Consider the following 18,201-nt stretch of genomic DNA (forward strand, 5'->3'; position numbering starts at 1 on the left):
CGTGCGTTCTATTAAGGTTTCCTTTTGGTATCATTTGGCGTACGAAAGCTTAAAACAGAAGTCAACGCTTTTATAACTGCAAAGTGTGACGTGTGATCGTTGAAATTATGTATTAACATAAATTGGTTAAGTTTAGTAGTTGTTCCTTAATGAGTGGTAACATTTGATTTGAACATTGTATACAGGATGACATTTGAGTCGTGATCAGTAATATATTTTTCTAACTCCATAAACAACGAGTAATTTAATGCCCCTACTCTTAATAAAATCAGACAAGATTTTTTTTTATTTTTTGTCATCTAATTTATTTTTACAAGTGAAAATGTGGTATTTAAACAGCTTTGTAAGATATTTCAAATGAAAAATTAAGTAAATTTTATTTCTAACTGGGAGAAATGACAAAATAGTTGTCAATGACAGTTCCGATTCAAAGAGGCGATTCAATTTACTAATTTAAATATCTTAATAAGCCGTTGTAATATCCTAAATCCACTTATAAAAGTAAAATAAATGACAAAATATAAACAAAAAAATAAAAAAAATCTTGTCTGATTTTAGTAAGAGTAGGGGCATTTAATTGCTCGTTGTTGATGGAGTTAGAAAAACATATTACTGATCACGACTCAAATGTCACCCTGTATGAGAAGTGAATTCGAATATTATAAATGAGAAGTGATTGTTCAAAGGAGTTATAGCACAGAATAAGTAATTGTACTACCGTACAGAAAGGACACTTCCTATAAAACCGAACTTTGACAGCGATTCAGGGTCGAATCATGCTATGCCTTTCTAACTTATGGCACTATCCCTTTCTGCTATTTAGGGTTGTCAAAATTCAAGTCATTATCTTATCTGTGGTCGTGCACGCAAAAGGACGTCAAGTGGTGCCAACCCTAATAATTGCTCGGAGCAATGCTGAGCCGAACGGAGTCGAGTTTGCCCGAAGGGAGGAGTGTCTCCCCACTGGTTATAGTTAAAAGTGTTATAACATGATTCAACTTATGTTTTGATTCAATACATTTCTAGGCTGTCATATCCTTTTTGCCATTTCTACTGAATATAATAAGTTGAATCTTACAACCATTACAACTATAACTTTTGGTTAACCAATAATTGTTTTGACATGACTGTAAATAAAACTGAATGTTACCGTTTCTTATGTTTTATTCATATAAAATCTTTAGAAATAAATTAATTTTAGGATTATTCGTCTTCATTCGGCCTGTCAAATATTCAGCTACATTATCTATACAGAGTTTCCTTATAGTTTCCTTGTAGTCTGGATTTGTTAGAAGATTTTGTAGGTATTCTTCTATTGTGGCGTTGGTGTCTGTTTGTCTGTATATCCGCTTTAGCTCGAGAGCGCAGTCTCTGGTCCATATAAACTCCTCGAGATACACGTTGTGAGTTTCGTTTTGATCGAAGACTCGACACTGAAATTGTAGAAAATAAATTATAGTTAAAGTATATAGTTTAGGACAAAGTGATTGCTACTGGTAGTAATAAAATGTACTCTTCTTCTTCGCGTTGTCCCGGTGGGGTCCGCTTGGCAACTAATACCAGGAATTGGCGTAGGCACTAGTTTTTACGAAAGCGACTGCTATCTGACCTTCCAACCTAGAGTGTAAATTAGGGCTTATTGGGATTAGCCCGGTTTCCTCACGATGTTTTCCTTCACCGAAAAGCGACTGGTAAATATTTTGATATTTCGTACATAAGTTCCGAAAAACTCATTGGTACGAGCCGGGTTTGAACCCGCGACCTCCGGATTACAAGTCGCACGCTCTTACCGCTAGGCCACCCGCGTTTCAGTAATAACATGTACTATTAAATGCTAACACCGTGTCCTGAAAAGTGATACATTTTAGCGAAGCTACATTGGTTGTCGCCTTTGTATTGCAGGCTTAGGCTAGTATTAGATATGACATACCTCGATGTCATTTCATTTAAAGTTCTACACAGAACACATCACTTTTATTTAACTTCCAATGTAAGAGCTCGTGAAGAGAGTAGAAAAACATAATATAAACATTTTGAAGTTAAATAAAAGTGATGTGTTCTGTGGTAGAACTTTAAATGAAATGACAACGATAATCATTTCAAACCAGTCCCGGAACCGGGAATTCCAGGTTTTCGCCATGCCATACAAATAGGGGATATTACTGCAATGTTCTGCCTGGCGGCAGAACAGTGCAGCACTACCGACTCTAGTAAATTCATAGACTAACTTATACATACTGTGCCTTAAACTGTTTTTTGACAAGTTTTCACAGACAATAAAATATGACATTGATGCATCAAGGCGGTTTGTTAACCCATTCAGGGCCAGCGACTCAGCGTATGGGTCATGCTCAAACAGTTCCGCAGGGCCAGTGACTCACATGTGAGTCCTGAATAAATTCTGATTTAAACTTAAACGAAACGTAATTTGATGTAATAACGTAAGTAACATATAAGCTAACAATCATTTCTATAAGGCATATTAGGATAAAAAAATATAAACACGTTTTTTTTAATGAAAACAGGGTCTCGAATATTCAAGTTTGGTTTACTATCAGTGCAATATAGTAAATATTCTGAAATTCTAGATACATAATGCGATGGAACAGAAAAATCTATATTGAAAAAATACAAAAAATATATACAATATTTCAGAAGTTATTGACAGGGCTCAAGGTATGGGTCACCGTGGCCTGGCGCTACTTGTAAAAATTGCTAATGTTTCCGTAGCAGGCTAAAATAAACTTTATTGGCTGGTTTTAAAGCTTATTTCATGTTGAAGCTGTTTGATATTGTACCATTTTACAACTGATTACTGTTTGGATGATGGTAAGCAACAATTTGTAGGAACCAAGCGGTAGTATAATAATATTTTGTTTTGTATGAGGGGTAAGGCAACGAGGATTTTTTCCCACTGTACTTTTATGTCATAATATTTGGTGATCGTTGTATTGTATCTTAGGCAATTACCTACTAACAATGATGTTAAAGTTAATTTTTTTTCGTTTCAATATAGAACAAGGCGGTTGAAACAGTCACCACTAACTAATATGTATTGTATAACAAATCGTTTGTGACAAATATTTACAAGTTTTTTCAAACATCGTGGTTTCTACGGCAGATTAGAAAGTAAGTACTATAATACATTTTAAGTTCTCTATTGTTACTAATATAATGGCGTTTACCAAAACAAAGATAATGACCGACCAGGTGTAAGCTTATCGGACACACTTGGACAATAAACAAGGAATGCATCCGAACGGCGGCGGCGGTATTATCTTTCATGTGGTATTTGTCACAAGAGTTCAAGATGTGATTCATCCCATCCCCCTATTAGAGATGTATTTTGGAGTAACGACGGTGAGTGGCAAGATTACACGACCAGGCAAAATACTGTAAAATCTAAGCCTAACGTGGTTTTGCAATATAATAAATATATGGGGGGAGTCGACAGATATGACCAAATGATGTCATATTACAGTCCTGAGCATAAGACTGTTAGATGGTACAAAAAGTTGGGCATCCATATTTTTAGCACAATGTTGTGTAATGCACACAATTTATACAATAGATTTGGCGAGAAACCTATGTGCCTATATGATTTCAGGCAAACTATTATAGGTGTACTGGTTAAAAGCGGCACAGCCAATAGTTTGCCAAGGCCTGTAATTTCGCCCAGCCTCCGTCACGCCTCTTTTAAATTACCGCGTGACGGCAAAAATAGAGTTAAGAGAAAAAGATGCGTCATGTGCTACATGAATAATAAAAAAAGGGTTAATACTACACAGTATTGCCCTAAATGCCCAAATGAACCAGGTCTACGCCCAGGAAAATGTTTTGTCGATTACCACGATAAACTCGAGGGAAAAGTAGTTTAAGTCAGTATTTAAGACTTACAATAAGTCACAAGTACCTACTTTATTAACTAAGACGAAAGTGGACGACCGCCCCGAATCGCCTTTACATACCTACCTACTAATAGAAACGTAATTCCCAATTCCGTTTCTGGAATTACAATGCAATGGGAGCGGTCGTCTCCTTTCATAATAAATTTGTAAATATTGTACTATGTAAATTATTGTACTCTAATTTTACTGTTTATAATAAATGTTATCATTTCACAATATGTTTGTAAATTTATACCTATTATGTAAATGATTGTACAATATTTCTTTAAACTGTTTCTAATAAATGTTACCATTTCAAACAACTTGTTTCATTTCATGTTTTATCGCTGACTGTAGGTACTTTGTTTTCCACATGCAACTTGTACTTATCGTAACAATTGTAACAACCCACACAACACAATTAGTTTGCGTTGTTTTATCACAGAGTTCCCATAGCCATCTCCTGTTTTCATCATCAGATCAGCTCCATGTCATCATAATATTGCATTGTTATTCGATTTACATACGTATGCAAAATTTCATCTAAATCGGGAAACGGTTCTAATTTAACTTCCAAGATTTGCCCCAAAAAACAACAACAAAAAACACGGCAAGTTAAATAGAATCAGACTAAGCTAAGTTGGCAGCGATTTTGATAGCACAGGCTGAGTACCTAAGTGTAATTTAAATGTCATACTTATATGAAATTATGACGTTTAAATTAACACTTGCACAGGCTGGGCTATAAAATTTGCTACCAACTTAGCTTGGTCAGACATTAAACGCTTGTAGAAAGTAAAAATATTCACTCCTACAAACTGCAATAATTAGTTTCTTTTTTGATAGGCACAGAAAATCGGTGGTTAGTAAAAATGTTGCATAATGCTGTCCAACTGGCCGGCTTCATAAGCGGCGATTTATTTACCGTTCGCGCCAGGCTCGAGACCCATAAGCTGAGTCATGCGTTTTAGCTAAAAACGATTTGTATGGTGGCCTGGCGTATTGTGTACGCTCGGCGGTTCGTGGCCATGAATGGGTTAACAAGGGCCTACCGGTAATTAACGCGAAAATAGAAATTTAGTTATCTGCCTCTTTATCGCTCGAATATGCAAGAGTGACAGAGAGGCAGAAACCGAACTTTCGATTGTCGTGTTTCACGGTAGGCCATGTGATTGACGTAGTGACGATGTGCTAGTAGTGCCACCTACGCAGAGCTTTGCCTAATATTCCCTATTGAGTCCCGCGAACATTCGCTAATTTTGACACAAATGTCAAAAATATCTGTTAAAAAGATATAACATTCAAATTTTCACATTAGGGTCTGTTAAAAAGATATAAAATTCGTCAGAGATTTGCTAAGTTTTATTAAGGGGATCATACGGTACCTCTTCCCCTAGTTCGTCGCCGGTGTCCACGTCAGCGCAGAAGTCCAGAGCGGCCAGCACCAGCAGCAGCGCCGGCCCGTCGCCGTCGGCCGCCGCACAGCGCCGCCACTGTTGCGATGCGAACGTGGATATCGAGTGTTGGGACGCTTCTGTGGACGAAACAGGCAGGAGTTTTAAAGTCAGTGAGGGCAGCTACCAGATGCCAAATACAGAGACGCATAATAGTTATTTGTACAACAAGAGATCAAAGTTTGATATTTCTTCGAGTGCTTATTTTGAGTCCCGTGCAAGCGAAAGATTCTATAATAGATTCACGAGCGTAGCGAGTGAATCTAATTTAGAATCTTGAGCGTAGTAAGGGATTCAAAAGCGCACGAGATGTAAATAACTTTGATCTCGTGTAGTACACAAAATTTTTCACCCTAAGCAGTGAGAACATACCTAGAGGGACAGAGATAATAGAACCCAAGTATATCGAACTTGTATTAGACCCCGCATGTTGAAATGACTATAAAGGTCACTTGAATGTCATTTTGTCTCACTCAGTGAGTAAAATCGCATTTTGCTCACTGAGTGAGACACTATCAGTGAGCAAAATGCGATTTTGCTCACTGAGTGAGACAAAATGACTCAGTGAGCAAAATCGCATTTTGCTCACTGTTTTTAAGAAGCAAAGTACCCTTGTTCATGCTGCTGAGGTGAAAAATGTATTACTACTGCTTATTTTAATTAACTAGTATTTCGCCCCGAACTGAGAACTCGCGGTTTGCCAATAATTATATAGAGCGATTGACTTTGTTGCACCTACTTACTCGTATAGTTCGACATAAAATAGTAGAAAATAATTTTCAAGAAAAAAAAACCGACTTCTATGATGCACTATTTAGAAAAGGAGGTAAAACCACCCACTTTTCTAGTAGGTAGCATTTCGTTTCTGTAAGGATCGCAGTTTTAGCCTCACGAACCCACTTCTCTCATAGCAGTTCGGTTCTGTGAGGATTGCAGTTCGAACCTAACCAAAACCACTTTTCTAGTAGCATTTCGTTTCTGTAATGCTCGCAGTTCTAAACTAACCTAACCCACTTTTTTTCGGTTCTGTGAGGATCGCAGTTCCAACCTAACCTAACCCACTTAACGGCGCGTGCGGTGCGGTGTACGGGGGTTTGAGCGGGAGGGGCTAGTAAGTTTGGCATCACTATACTTTATACCTACACTTTATGGTAGGTAATCATAGTGGTTTATTTAGCTTAGGTATCAGTAGTTTTCCAGGTCACCAGGTCCAGGACCAGGTCCAGGTCTTGGTCCAGGTCCAAGTCCGGGTTCAGGTCCAGATAAGAGCCCGGATCCGGGTCAGCTCTGGCAGGCGCGAAGGGTTATCGTCCCATAGAAAATTTGAATATCGCGCCCTTTTCTACTGACAAACGTGTTTGACCGACTATAGTATGGAAATTGTAGAGTTCCATTTTATTTTATTTCTACTATTTTATGTCCCACTATAGGCGGCAATGGATCAAAAATCGCGTGGATATATTACAAGGTCTGTGGAGCCCTTAACTGATACTGTATCTGTGGTAAGCCGAAATATTTCATGTCAAATGTCAAATACCTATATTATGTTTATTTTTATCTTGCTAATTATTTCAAAATGGTAAATTTAAAAACGATATTATAAAAGTGCAAGCCGAGCACTTTCATTTGATACCAAACTCGACCATACTTTCTTGCAAAAAGATGACCAGAATAGCAAGACCCCTCACAAATAGCTTTTTAGCCTTCTAAGCTCTTCTAGCTCAATAACCCCTTGACCGAGCCTGCTCATAATTTAATGACTAAAATATAATGCCCTCGACTACACGTTTACCCAATTTCATTTAAATTAGAACAAATATACTTAAATTCTTGAGTATCAAACTATCCTCTGATAGTTCAGCTTAAAAACATCGAAATGCCGGGACGTGTCCCTAGCCAGCCGCGTGTCCCAAGTCGAATGTAAGAACTTCGTTCGCTTCGCTCGCTCGTTCGATTACATATTACTGCTGAATATACAATATGGAGTATTACTGCAAAGTTCTGCCGACAGAGTGCAGCAATAATGTGTTTAGTAATCCATAGAGTAACTTATACATACTAGGCCTACATACTGCAGTTTTTTGACAAGTTTTCACTATGACATTGATGCACCAAGGCGGTTTGTTTACAGGTGGCTTACCGCGAAACGCGAAAATCTAAATTTCTTTATCTGCCTCTCTATCGATCGAATAAGCAAGAGTGATAGAGAGGCAGAAACCGAACTTTCGATTGTCGTGTTTCACGGTAGGTCATGTGATTGACCTAGTGACGCATGATGTGTCATTGATGATGTCAATTAGGTTTAATTGTTTACTGTATGTGCTATTGGTGCCACCTACGCAGAGCCTAATATTCCCTATTGTACATACTTCAAGTGGGCTAAGATGGTCGCCTCCAGTCGCTTCTTTATCGTCTGTCACGTTTTAACAAGTCTGTTAGTGCGAAAGTGACGCATGACACGACGGGAGACAAAAACGCGACCACGCTAACGCCGCAGGTCTGAGGTTTTAGAAAGCTCATTAGCACCCGCGGACCCAGAATGGCGCCCGTTTAAAAATATTCCAATAACAAATCAAATTACCAAAGCTAATATGTTCAAGTCCTAGTATTAGAATAACACACGATTGTGACCTGTATGGTGTAGAGATGTGAGCACGGCGTCGGCGGCGCGTTGCCGCACGACGGGGGAATCGTCTTCCAACAAGATTGCAGCCGTCGCAAGTAGTATGGCCGACCACTCGACTGTAGGAATAAATAAAATTATATATCGATTAAATAATGATCAACGTTAAATATATGCATATACATGTCTTGTATTAGCACGGGATCTACATCTACGAATACATTTATTGCGCATGAAAATAGTCTATAGATATGTAGACGCTTTCTCGCTGCCGGTTAGCTGACATAGATTCAACAAGAATTACAATTACACCAGATAGTAATTTTATCTAAAGTTATTAGCTGTGTGCACGATCCGTGCAGAAATATGACAAACAGTAAGTATAAACGAAAAGGTTGACTGGGAACTTCGGTATATATAGTTTCTTGAATAATCCTTTATTAAAAATTAAATACTTACACATTTCCGCTTTTTTCGCACTCGTTTTTGCCTTCATCAGCGTCACCAAATGCTTTTCCAAATATCCCACCACTATTTCTCTAGTATTCTCCTCGTTGCCTGCCGAGCTACACTCATATAATACTCTCACTACCTCCAAAACTGGCTTTGATACGAAACTCAACAAACTAAGCAAGTAAATAGAGCTCAAACTCGCATGGCCATTTCTAATTGAATCTATCAACTCCAATATCACAGTTTCATCAGTTAACTCTACGGTATTCCCTAGCTTTAACTTTACTATTTCTCTTTGCGTGTCTTTAGTTAACGCTAAAACTTTTAATGCTTTCTGTTTACACTCTAAATACCCATTTTTCGTGACTTCACACAGAATTCTAACGTAATTTGTATCATATTCTAACTCCTTTAGAGTTTCTCTATTTAAGATTATAGATAAGTGGTCTAGAAATGGGCAGGAATCTTCTTTATAACCATGTAGGATGAGTAAATAGTTGAGTGCAGCTAAGTTGACTTCGTAGGCGGTATGTTGGAGGCACCGTTTTGTCAGTAAGGCGGGTGCAGTGTTGATGATAAGGGACAGGTGTGTGGCGTTGGTGAGGAAAGCTTCTCGGCCGCTGGTGACGGCGGGGGCGGGGCGGAACATGATGGATTCGAGAAGAGATGACATTGATAGAAGGTCGTCGTCTAGAAGGTTTGGGAACCTGGAAAAAAATGTATTGTATAGTAAAACTTTTGTAGTAAATTAATAAATGACTGGGCTTTTGCTTTTGCTTAAATGAGTTAGAAAGAACCCAAAAACACACAATTTTAATTGTTTTAAGGATAAGGGCGGAACCGAAGTGTAACTATGTTACATTTGGTTGACTTGTCTTAACATTTGGTAGCTTGCTTAAGAATCATCGCTGGTGTATCACTAACACTTTTTCTTTTAAAGAAAATTCAATTACATATCTGTTCTTCAAATACTTAAGTAACGTTCCATGAACGGCTGTCAGGAGCGCTTCTGGAGTCTTCCTCGATTTTAAACCTTACTGCATTGCATTATAGTCAACCAATACTCAGGTACCAAGAGTACAAGTTGAAAAGTTTGAGACACTCTTCGGCGATAAGGAAGAACGGTGCGTCGCGCGCATTCAGTTAAGATTGGACCTTAACTCAATGCGGTACGGTTCAAAATGGTCAGTCCAGTGTTAGTATTAAATAGTACCTTAGTAGGACCAAGTTGATAAACTTGAGCCACTCGTCAGCCACTAAAAAGCATGGCGCATCGCCCGCCAAGTGTGCGGGGATCCAGAACGTTCCACGAACAACTGTTAGGAGCGTGAGGCTGGAACCTTCGTCGATCGTCACATCGGGTTTAAGCTCCATTAGGACAGTCAACTAAAACATATTAGACAAGTTAACTTTTTGACGGTTACAGTATTGACCACTTAAGAGGGGGCAAAAATTATTTTGAATTTTCACACGTTGTAATGAAGAGCAAATGCAATGAAAAAAATCATATAGAAACTAGACTATATTTTCGAGAGCAGACTGCATGCAAAATCTTAAAAGGTTAAAGTTGGCTCGATAGAAAAAAATCAGAAATACATGTCTAATTATTTTCATTTATTTTAATTGTATATAATTACCCTGCATTCCATAGCAGTACCTATAATATTAGTATAACATAGTAGGTAGTGATATAGCCGAGGGATTTGTGCAGCGAAATTTTAATCAGAAGTATAATTTCAGAGTTATTGAGGAAAAACGTTAAAACCCGCGCCATCGGCAAATCTTCCGTTGCAAGTTTCGCACGGCTCGCCGTATTTTTTGTTCCTTTCTAATTTGCTGGGTTTATGCGCCCTCTGCAGGTCGGATGATAGATACATACCTGACACAGAAGTCCGTGGCAGAGATTCCTTTTGATCTTAGGATCGGCGAGTGTCGTGAGCAATGACTGCATGTGAGCTACACATCTGTAATTAAATATTTTATTGTAACGTAACTGGCAATAGTCCGTTCTACCCTGGACACCCAACTGCACGTCGCGTTCACGATGTCAAAAACAGGCACAGATGGCGGGACACCGTCATAGGTTATTTATTCCATGGGGATTTCACGACCCTCAGCAATGAGGAACACGACGCGAGGACTACACATCTATGAAGATCCATATGTGAAGTCCCCAATCCGCATTGGGCTAGCGTGGGGACTATAGTCCAAGCCCTCTCGCGTCGTATTATTTCATAAACGATAGTTTTATTATTTTATAACAGTTTATTATCGCAAATAATGAATCTCAAGCAGTTTTATCTCTTACGATACCGACGTTCTTTGAGGGGTGAGTCTTCGTACTAAATGTATGGGAGGGTTTGAAGTTAATATTTGGGATATTTCTGATTTTATTTAAAATTACATTAAAGTTATTAATGTAATTTTACTTATTGGGTAACGCACTTTCGATATCAATTTGAAGTTTTCTGATATCTGTTATATTTACGGAATTATCGCCTGGCTACACTTAACGATTACACCCTGTATAGCTGGTTTGTTACTGCACACCGTTGTATGGGGACCTTGCACTTTGAGACTATGCGCTGAAACTTGGCACAGTTGATTCTTAGCTGGTCTTGAGCAGATACAGACCGGGAGCCGTCGAGAGCCACCTCTCATTTAGTGGGGGGGGGGGGGGGGGGGAAGTTCGACGCTGCCGCGCTTCACTTGGAGCAACATTTCTCTTGCTCCAAGTGAATACTTACTATGGCATGTAATATATCATTTTCGGATAAATTAAGGATGAGGAATCTAGTTTTGGAACAAAAACAATGCACTTTCTAACAAAAAAAAAGCATAAAGTAGAAAAGACTAAAAAACGTATTTTTGATTTTTTCATAATTACCAATTTTTTTTAAAGTGTAGCAGGAATCTGAAAACAAAAAATACAGTCGTAAAGCTACACTTATTACGTTTAAGAAAATATATAGGTTAACATACAAAACTGTTGATAAATGGGAGATAAAAAATAATATTAAGCGTGGGTCAGAGTGATCTCAATACAAAATACGCTTAATATTATTTTTTATCTCCCATGTAACAACAGTTTTGTATAATAAACTATATATTTTCTTAAACGTAAGAAGTGTAGCTTTACAACTATATTTTTTGTTTTCAGATTCCTACTACACTTTAAAAAAAAATTGGTAATTATGAAAAAATCCAAGATACGTTTTTTTGTCTTTTCTACTTTATGTTTTTTTTTGTTAGAAAGTGCATTGTTTTGGTTCCAAAAAAAAATTCCTCATCCTTAATTTATCCGAAAATGATATATCACATGCCCTAATAGGTACAGTTTTAGAGAAATGTTGCTCCAAGTGAAGCGCGGCGGCGTCGAATTTCCCCCCTCCCCCCACTAAATGAGACGTGGCTCTCGAGGTCTCCCGGTCTGTATCTGCTCATGACCAGCTAAGAATCAACTGTGCCAAGTTTCAGCGCATAGTCACAAAGTGCAAGGTGTCGTGCACTAACAAACTAGCTAGTATACTAAATTTTCTTTGACATTAGTACATACACGAAAAGTGAAACGAGTAGTTTTGATGTACGGCATCGGCACTGAAGTAATGGTCGGTGTACACTACAGCATACACATATGGCGTTATTCATAAACGCGATACTGGCCTCGAATTATCTATGAATCGTTTGTGTTTATCTGTCGTTTATTTGTAAGAAAGGGATAAAACATAATTGAACTAAATGATGCCCGTAAAGTATTCTGAATAAGGGAGATAGTACATACTTGTGTGGAGGCACTTGCGGCGCGGCGGCGCGCGCGGCCAGGCGGCGCGTGCCGGCGTCGCGCGCGCCGCCCAGCGCCACCAGGTGCGGCAGGAAGCGCTCCAGCTGCAATACCAGTACAGTCAGCAGCAATAGTTGCTAAGCGGGCGAGGTGTTCAAAATTACCTCGACGCGCTCTTATTCTCTTAACAATAAAGTCGCGTCAAGATCATTCTGAACACCTGGCCCGCTTAGCAATCTGCAGCTGACTGTACAATGTCACCATCTGCCCTACACGTATTACCTATAACTTGTCTAAAATCAACGATTATTTAAGGTGCGTTGGTATAAAATGAAATGGTTTGCTGATAAAATGAAGTGTTGCATTGGCACTACCATTAAAACAAAATACAAAGCTAAAAATATACAAAGCACAAAAGCTACAAATATGAAAATTGGTCACAAAATGCGCAATTTACCCGTGATTCCGGGCACGCACAGCAATCTCCCTCATGCTTACGCTCAGCGAGAATGAGAGAAGAATTTCCCACGGAGCTTTATTAAATAAAAATAACCTTCAAATTGGACACAGTTCCCTCGAGCGCGGAGGGATAGAGACGGGCCAGCAGTAATAATGTAGGAAACAAGGACGGCCGCAGTGTCGACTCCGGAGACACCGATTTTAACTGATCCTGAAACAAAATAGTAGATTCTTAACCAAGGGTTGAAAGGCACCCATTCCTGTCGAAGTAGTTTGGCGCTCGAACGCAGTGAGAGCGCCAATAGTCTGAGACGGAAATGGTGCCTTTCACCCGAGTTAAACACTCTACTTTTCATATAGAATGCGAGGAAACCAAACAAGACAAGGCAATTCCGCAAATCAGTAATTGAAGTACCTAATAGACCTACGGCCATGATTTTTTTCCTTAGGACTTACTTGCAATCGGAGACTTTACATGTGTGAAGATTAATAACCCCTAGCGAAAATCATTTAGATTGCAATATTTACGAAAACACACATTTTTTAACAAACTGCAGTAATTTTAAAATTATTTGTTCATTATAGTATGAAAATCAGCGGGATTGCCTCTTACTTTTTAATTTTATACTTTTTCGTTCTAAAAGCCGCAACAGACTACCGGACCGCACCGCGACCTTGGTGCGCCACACCACGTAATAACATAATAAAAGTATTTTAAATATGAAATAACAATTTAATTAATAATATCAGAAATTTTTATCTTGTATTTTATTTTATTTTCATGAATATAGTGCTAACCGCTCGTATTGCTACTATTGATACCCGAGCAAGCGAAAGATTCCAAAATTGAACCACGAGCGTAGAGAGTGGTTCAAAAAATGGAATCTTGAGCGTTGCGAGGGGTTCAAAGCACGAGGATTAAATAAATTATGCCCTCAAGAGAAACACAAAATTTTTCACCACACCCAAGGAAAATACTAACTGTAAAATATCAAATAAAATCAAAGCAAATCGATTCAAAATGAATGTTATTAAATATTTATTAATTAAAAACATCATTTAAAAGTCAATTCTACCAGCAAACATAACAAAACAATTCAAAATTTGTATTTGTAAATAAGAAAATTCGTACTAAAGTGTCCCGTTTTTAATTGCACTTTAGTGTATTTAGGGTATTGTAGAGAGCATTATCATCTACTTCCGCGGAAATCTCTAACAAATTCCTAAGAACTTTCCGCATAATGCAAAAGAACTTAAGGAACCCAATCCACCGATAGTATCTGTCAGATAAGGGCCCCATCCATCACCGCGGATCCCTAAAACAGACAGATCGAGCCTCTGATGACGCTTATTAACTGAAGGAACAGGATTCGACGTGTTTGGATTACAGCTCGTGACATTACTAATATGATCTGAGTAATATATCACGTCGGGTCGGTGGCAAACAAGCATACTGTCTGATGTTAAGCGGTCACCGTAGCATATGGACGCCTGCAACTCCAGGGGGTTTACGTGCGCGTTTCCGATCATTTAACAACAATAAGTGACATTGGCAAATCAGTTTGAATTTGGACTTTATTGCCAGAGCTTAAAGTACAAAATTGAGTGTGGTTTCGAATGTCACTTAAGCGATGTAATATATGACATTTACATAAAGCTTACTTACATAAGAACTGGATTACATTAACTGTAAATTTGTGTGTTCTTTATGTAATAAAATAAACAAAACAGCCAAATAAGTTAAAACCAATTTAATATCTTACAAACGTTTAGGCTGAATAAGATTCTGCCTTTGCTTATTTACGCAAGTGTAAGGTATAAAAAATATTTTTGGTGTATTCCTTTTGGTTCCCGCCTTATGAAATCGAGTAAATAGAATTCAACGAAAGAAATCAAGAATAATTTATTTTTAACAATTTTCTTACATCATTTTTTATAAAAAAAGGATCAACGTGGGATTAGTAAAATTAAACAATTACCAATTGTTCCAGGCGAGGAAATAAAGACACTATTTTTCCATTTTGTTTCCACCCAGTTGTACGTACCTCATGACATGAACCGTGATAGCTAGACTGTTGAAATTTTTACAGATGATGTATTTCTGTTGCCGGTATAACAACAAATACTAAAAACAGAATAACATAAATATTTAAGTGGGGTTCCATACAACAATCGTGATTTTTTTGCTGTTTTTTGCGTAATGGTATGGAACCCTTCCTGCGCGAGTCCGACTCGCACTTGGCCGGTTTTTATAGCTTGTGCCCGTTCGAACAGGCTAGAGGAAAGTCACTATGAACAATTTTGTCATAAATCATCATAGACTTTACTATTCTTACCAGTAGAAAATCGTAGAGCTGCGGGTAACGCAGGAAGAATATCCGGCCCGTCATAGTGTTACGCGCGGATAGCTTGTGCCCGCTCGAACGTGCTACGCCAAACACGCGCACAGTCAGTGCGCTGAACAGGAGAGTCGATGAGTTTCGCTCCTAGAAATAAAGTCAATTACGTTAATTGTGTAAAATTTCTTGTCTACTTACTTACAAGTAATATTCCGCTGGCCTAATATTCCGGGGTTCTATGTTTCACTTTTATCGAACTGAAATTTGAACATTGTCATAGTGACATTAAGTCATAGAAGGTAGCATCCTATAGAAGCGGTATATGCGTGCCTCCGTGAGGGACAAAACATACGCAATGCGACACTATGATTGGTCGAATTTATTTGTTGCCCACCATCATCCATACTAAATTTAAGGTGGGGAACAAAAAATATGTGAGATTGTGACAAGGACAAACAATAATAGCGCTTTAGCTGCTACTCCTACTGAAATATACATAAGACTATCCCGTTCTGTCAGTTATCCCCACCACTCATGCCCAATCCAGTTTAATACTAGATTCATACATTAAGTCTAATTTCAACTATCTTGAAAATGTTACAGAATTTTGTAATATTGAGCCAGCGAAGTCTTAACCTTCTTTCTCGTCGTTAACTCCAGAGATGTCATATGCGCATTGTCGGCCCAATAAAGTCTTGATCACTCCTTTTTTTGAAGAATGTCATAGTATAATTATTCGAGAGAACCTAGGCAGGGAGTTCATTCCATCGCCAAAGAGTTGGCGAAAATAAAATATTTCGAAACCGCACAGCCCGCTACTATGTAAGCTCAAAGCTGTGTAAGGAAGCCACGCTTATCGTGTGACAAGTTTGACAACGGGCTGTGGCCGCGAGCGTCAGATGACGGCTTTGGAGCTCAGAGTTTAATCGTGTAGTTACTCACTGACAGTTTCGAATGATTCACGTTCGGTTAGTTTCACCGGGATATGAACCGTGATTACCTTTTGTATTGTTTTCGAGTTCCCGATATTTCGACGCAGTTACATGCATCTTGTTCACGGGTAACAAAAGCAATAATACAAAAGGTAATCACGGTTCATATCCCGGCCGATATAAGTCTAGTAGTTACTCACTGTCCACGTGTCGGCCTCGAACCCTCGCACCGCCACCATGATGGCCTCGGCCGTGTGTGCCGCCGGCGGTGTGGTGTGCCTGTATAGAGCCCGCAGCACCAGGTGTGCGCGCGCCGCGGCGGCGGGGCCGGGCGGGGCGCGCGCCGCGGCGAGGCAGAGCTCGAGGCAGCGGTGCAGCAGGCGGCCAAGGGGCAAGGTGGACTCCGCCGCTAGCTCCGTTGTTACTAACGCCTGAATAATAAAACACACGGGTATTGGAATGCCTCCAGATCTGACGACTATGCTCTTCCGCGTCTATATTCACAAATCACTCACGCCCTGGACGTTGCTTTCCAGTTAGCGAGACTTTTGTGAATAGGCGCATTTCTGACACATCCGATATATATGGATGTACCTTTACAGAAATGTATAATCATATAAAAAATGCTTTTATTTCTGACCAAGTTTTGTTTAATATATTTTTTTTGTATATACAGAGATTTATTATTTAAAAAACTCGATAAATGTAGTCATCCCTATAACGTAGCGCTTGATATTTTTAAATGGTCTAAGGATTCAACTAGTGATAGAAGTAAAATCATCAGCATAGAATACGAAACAGGTGATGCAAGGCGCTCTTACATTTTTATCATAAAACGTAATCTACACCTATGATATCTATCTATTGGTGACCTGAATCATGAAGGGCAGAATCTGGCCGGCTCCACGTCGGGTCGCGCAGTATTCGGTAGAACCATCGGCGGGTATCACATGGGATTATTTGTGAGGTCTAGCAAACTTCTAAAGTTATTCTAGTTTGTTATTTAGGAGCAAAAACCTACACCAGAGAGAATGCTTCCTTCCCACCTGAATCATGAAGGGCAGACCGGCCCCGCGTCGAGTAGCGCAGTACTCGGTAGAACCGTCGGCGGGTATCACGAAGCCTCGCTCTATAGATGAGAACCACTGTAAAGGTAGCTGATGCAGGGCGCTCTTGCATTTCCATAATCTGGAAAATTATTAAAAAATAACTATGTGAACATGAAAGTTTTACCAGAAGCCTTATTAGACACTCTCGCCACAGAATAAATAATAGTACTAGCAGAGATATATATAACTCCGTATAAGATAAATAAAGTCTAAGAAAAAAACGTGCCTCGAACGGCCAAGGAAAAGTCATTCTCGAATAGATGGCGCCATTACCTTTGGCCTATTCTCGGCTAGATGGCGTTAGCGACACCGTTTGGTATTTAACAATTTTAACACATATCAGTGAAAGAACATGGGTCACTATGGAACAATAAAAATTAAGAATCATTTATCCGTAAACATATTTTGATTATTTTATACATTTTCAATTTTATTTTAAGTTTTAATCGTGTGTCGATAGATGGCAGTAAATGTACCGTGACTACAAAATTGTCAATGACAGGACCCCTCTATACTATCTATTCTTTTTGGTACTAGGTACTAGACGTGCGCGCCGACCTAAAATTTGCCGGCGGCGGCGCGCCGGCATTTTTGATCGGCGCGGCGCGGTGGCGCCGGCGCACATAGGGGTATTTCACTAAAAAAGCTGGCCATTAGTAGAATGTATCAAAACGTAGAATACCGGGAAAAGGGTAGCCGAATTCCTTAGTCATATAATTCATAGATACTAGAACAATATTTATTTTTCGCTGCGTGTGGTGGGTATTTGTCAAATCGGTGTCATTTAACCGCTCTTACTAAAAGACATCTACGAAAGCGGAAATTCGATAATAAATATTACAATTGTTATGCGTTGTTTAGACAACAAATAAGGTGATATTATAAAATGTCTGTTCGGGAAATGGATTCACCAGGTATGCTTAATTTAATTTGTTTATTATTATTTTCTTACTAAGGGTTATATACATTTAATATCAAATTTCAGTAAGTACTCTCTTGCACTATGAATTTACGAATTTGACTTGAACTCAAAAGGCCGAAAGTTGTTCTATTGGGCTATATTGGGCTAAATTTGTAGTTCTATTCGACAGGACATTTAATTCTCTAGCAATTTTATTTAAAATAAGGGTGCCCAGAAGTGCCCATTAACGAATTACGAGAATT

At 38.8% G+C, this 18,201-nt stretch overlaps 1 protein-coding gene across 1 annotated transcript in view; it reads right to left on the reverse strand.

Annotated features, from left to right (window-relative positions):
* Positions 1–1,146: 1,146 nt before the first annotated feature.
* The window catches only part of LOC134796957 (tRNA (32-2'-O)-methyltransferase regulator THADA), a 48,557-nt gene continuing 31,502 nt past the window's right edge, over positions 1,147–18,201 (reverse strand). Inside the window, 11 exon segments of the mRNA XM_063769152.1 lie at positions 1,147–1,433; positions 5,273–5,421; positions 7,973–8,083; positions 8,424–9,124; positions 9,631–9,803; positions 10,297–10,381; positions 12,199–12,302; positions 12,752–12,868; positions 14,994–15,143; positions 16,129–16,359; positions 16,975–17,116. Of these exon segments, the coding sequence (XP_063625222.1) occupies positions 1,164–1,433; positions 5,273–5,421; positions 7,973–8,083; positions 8,424–9,124; positions 9,631–9,803; positions 10,297–10,381; positions 12,199–12,302; positions 12,752–12,868; positions 14,994–15,143; positions 16,129–16,359; positions 16,975–17,116 (2,233 nt within the window). The 3' untranslated portion in view covers positions 1,147–1,163.

The sequence above is a fragment of the Cydia splendana genome, chromosome 14 (genome assembly GCF_910591565.1).
Source record: "Cydia splendana chromosome 14, ilCydSple1.2, whole genome shotgun sequence".
In the NCBI taxonomy this organism is placed as follows: domain Eukaryota; kingdom Metazoa; phylum Arthropoda; class Insecta; order Lepidoptera; family Tortricidae; genus Cydia; species Cydia splendana.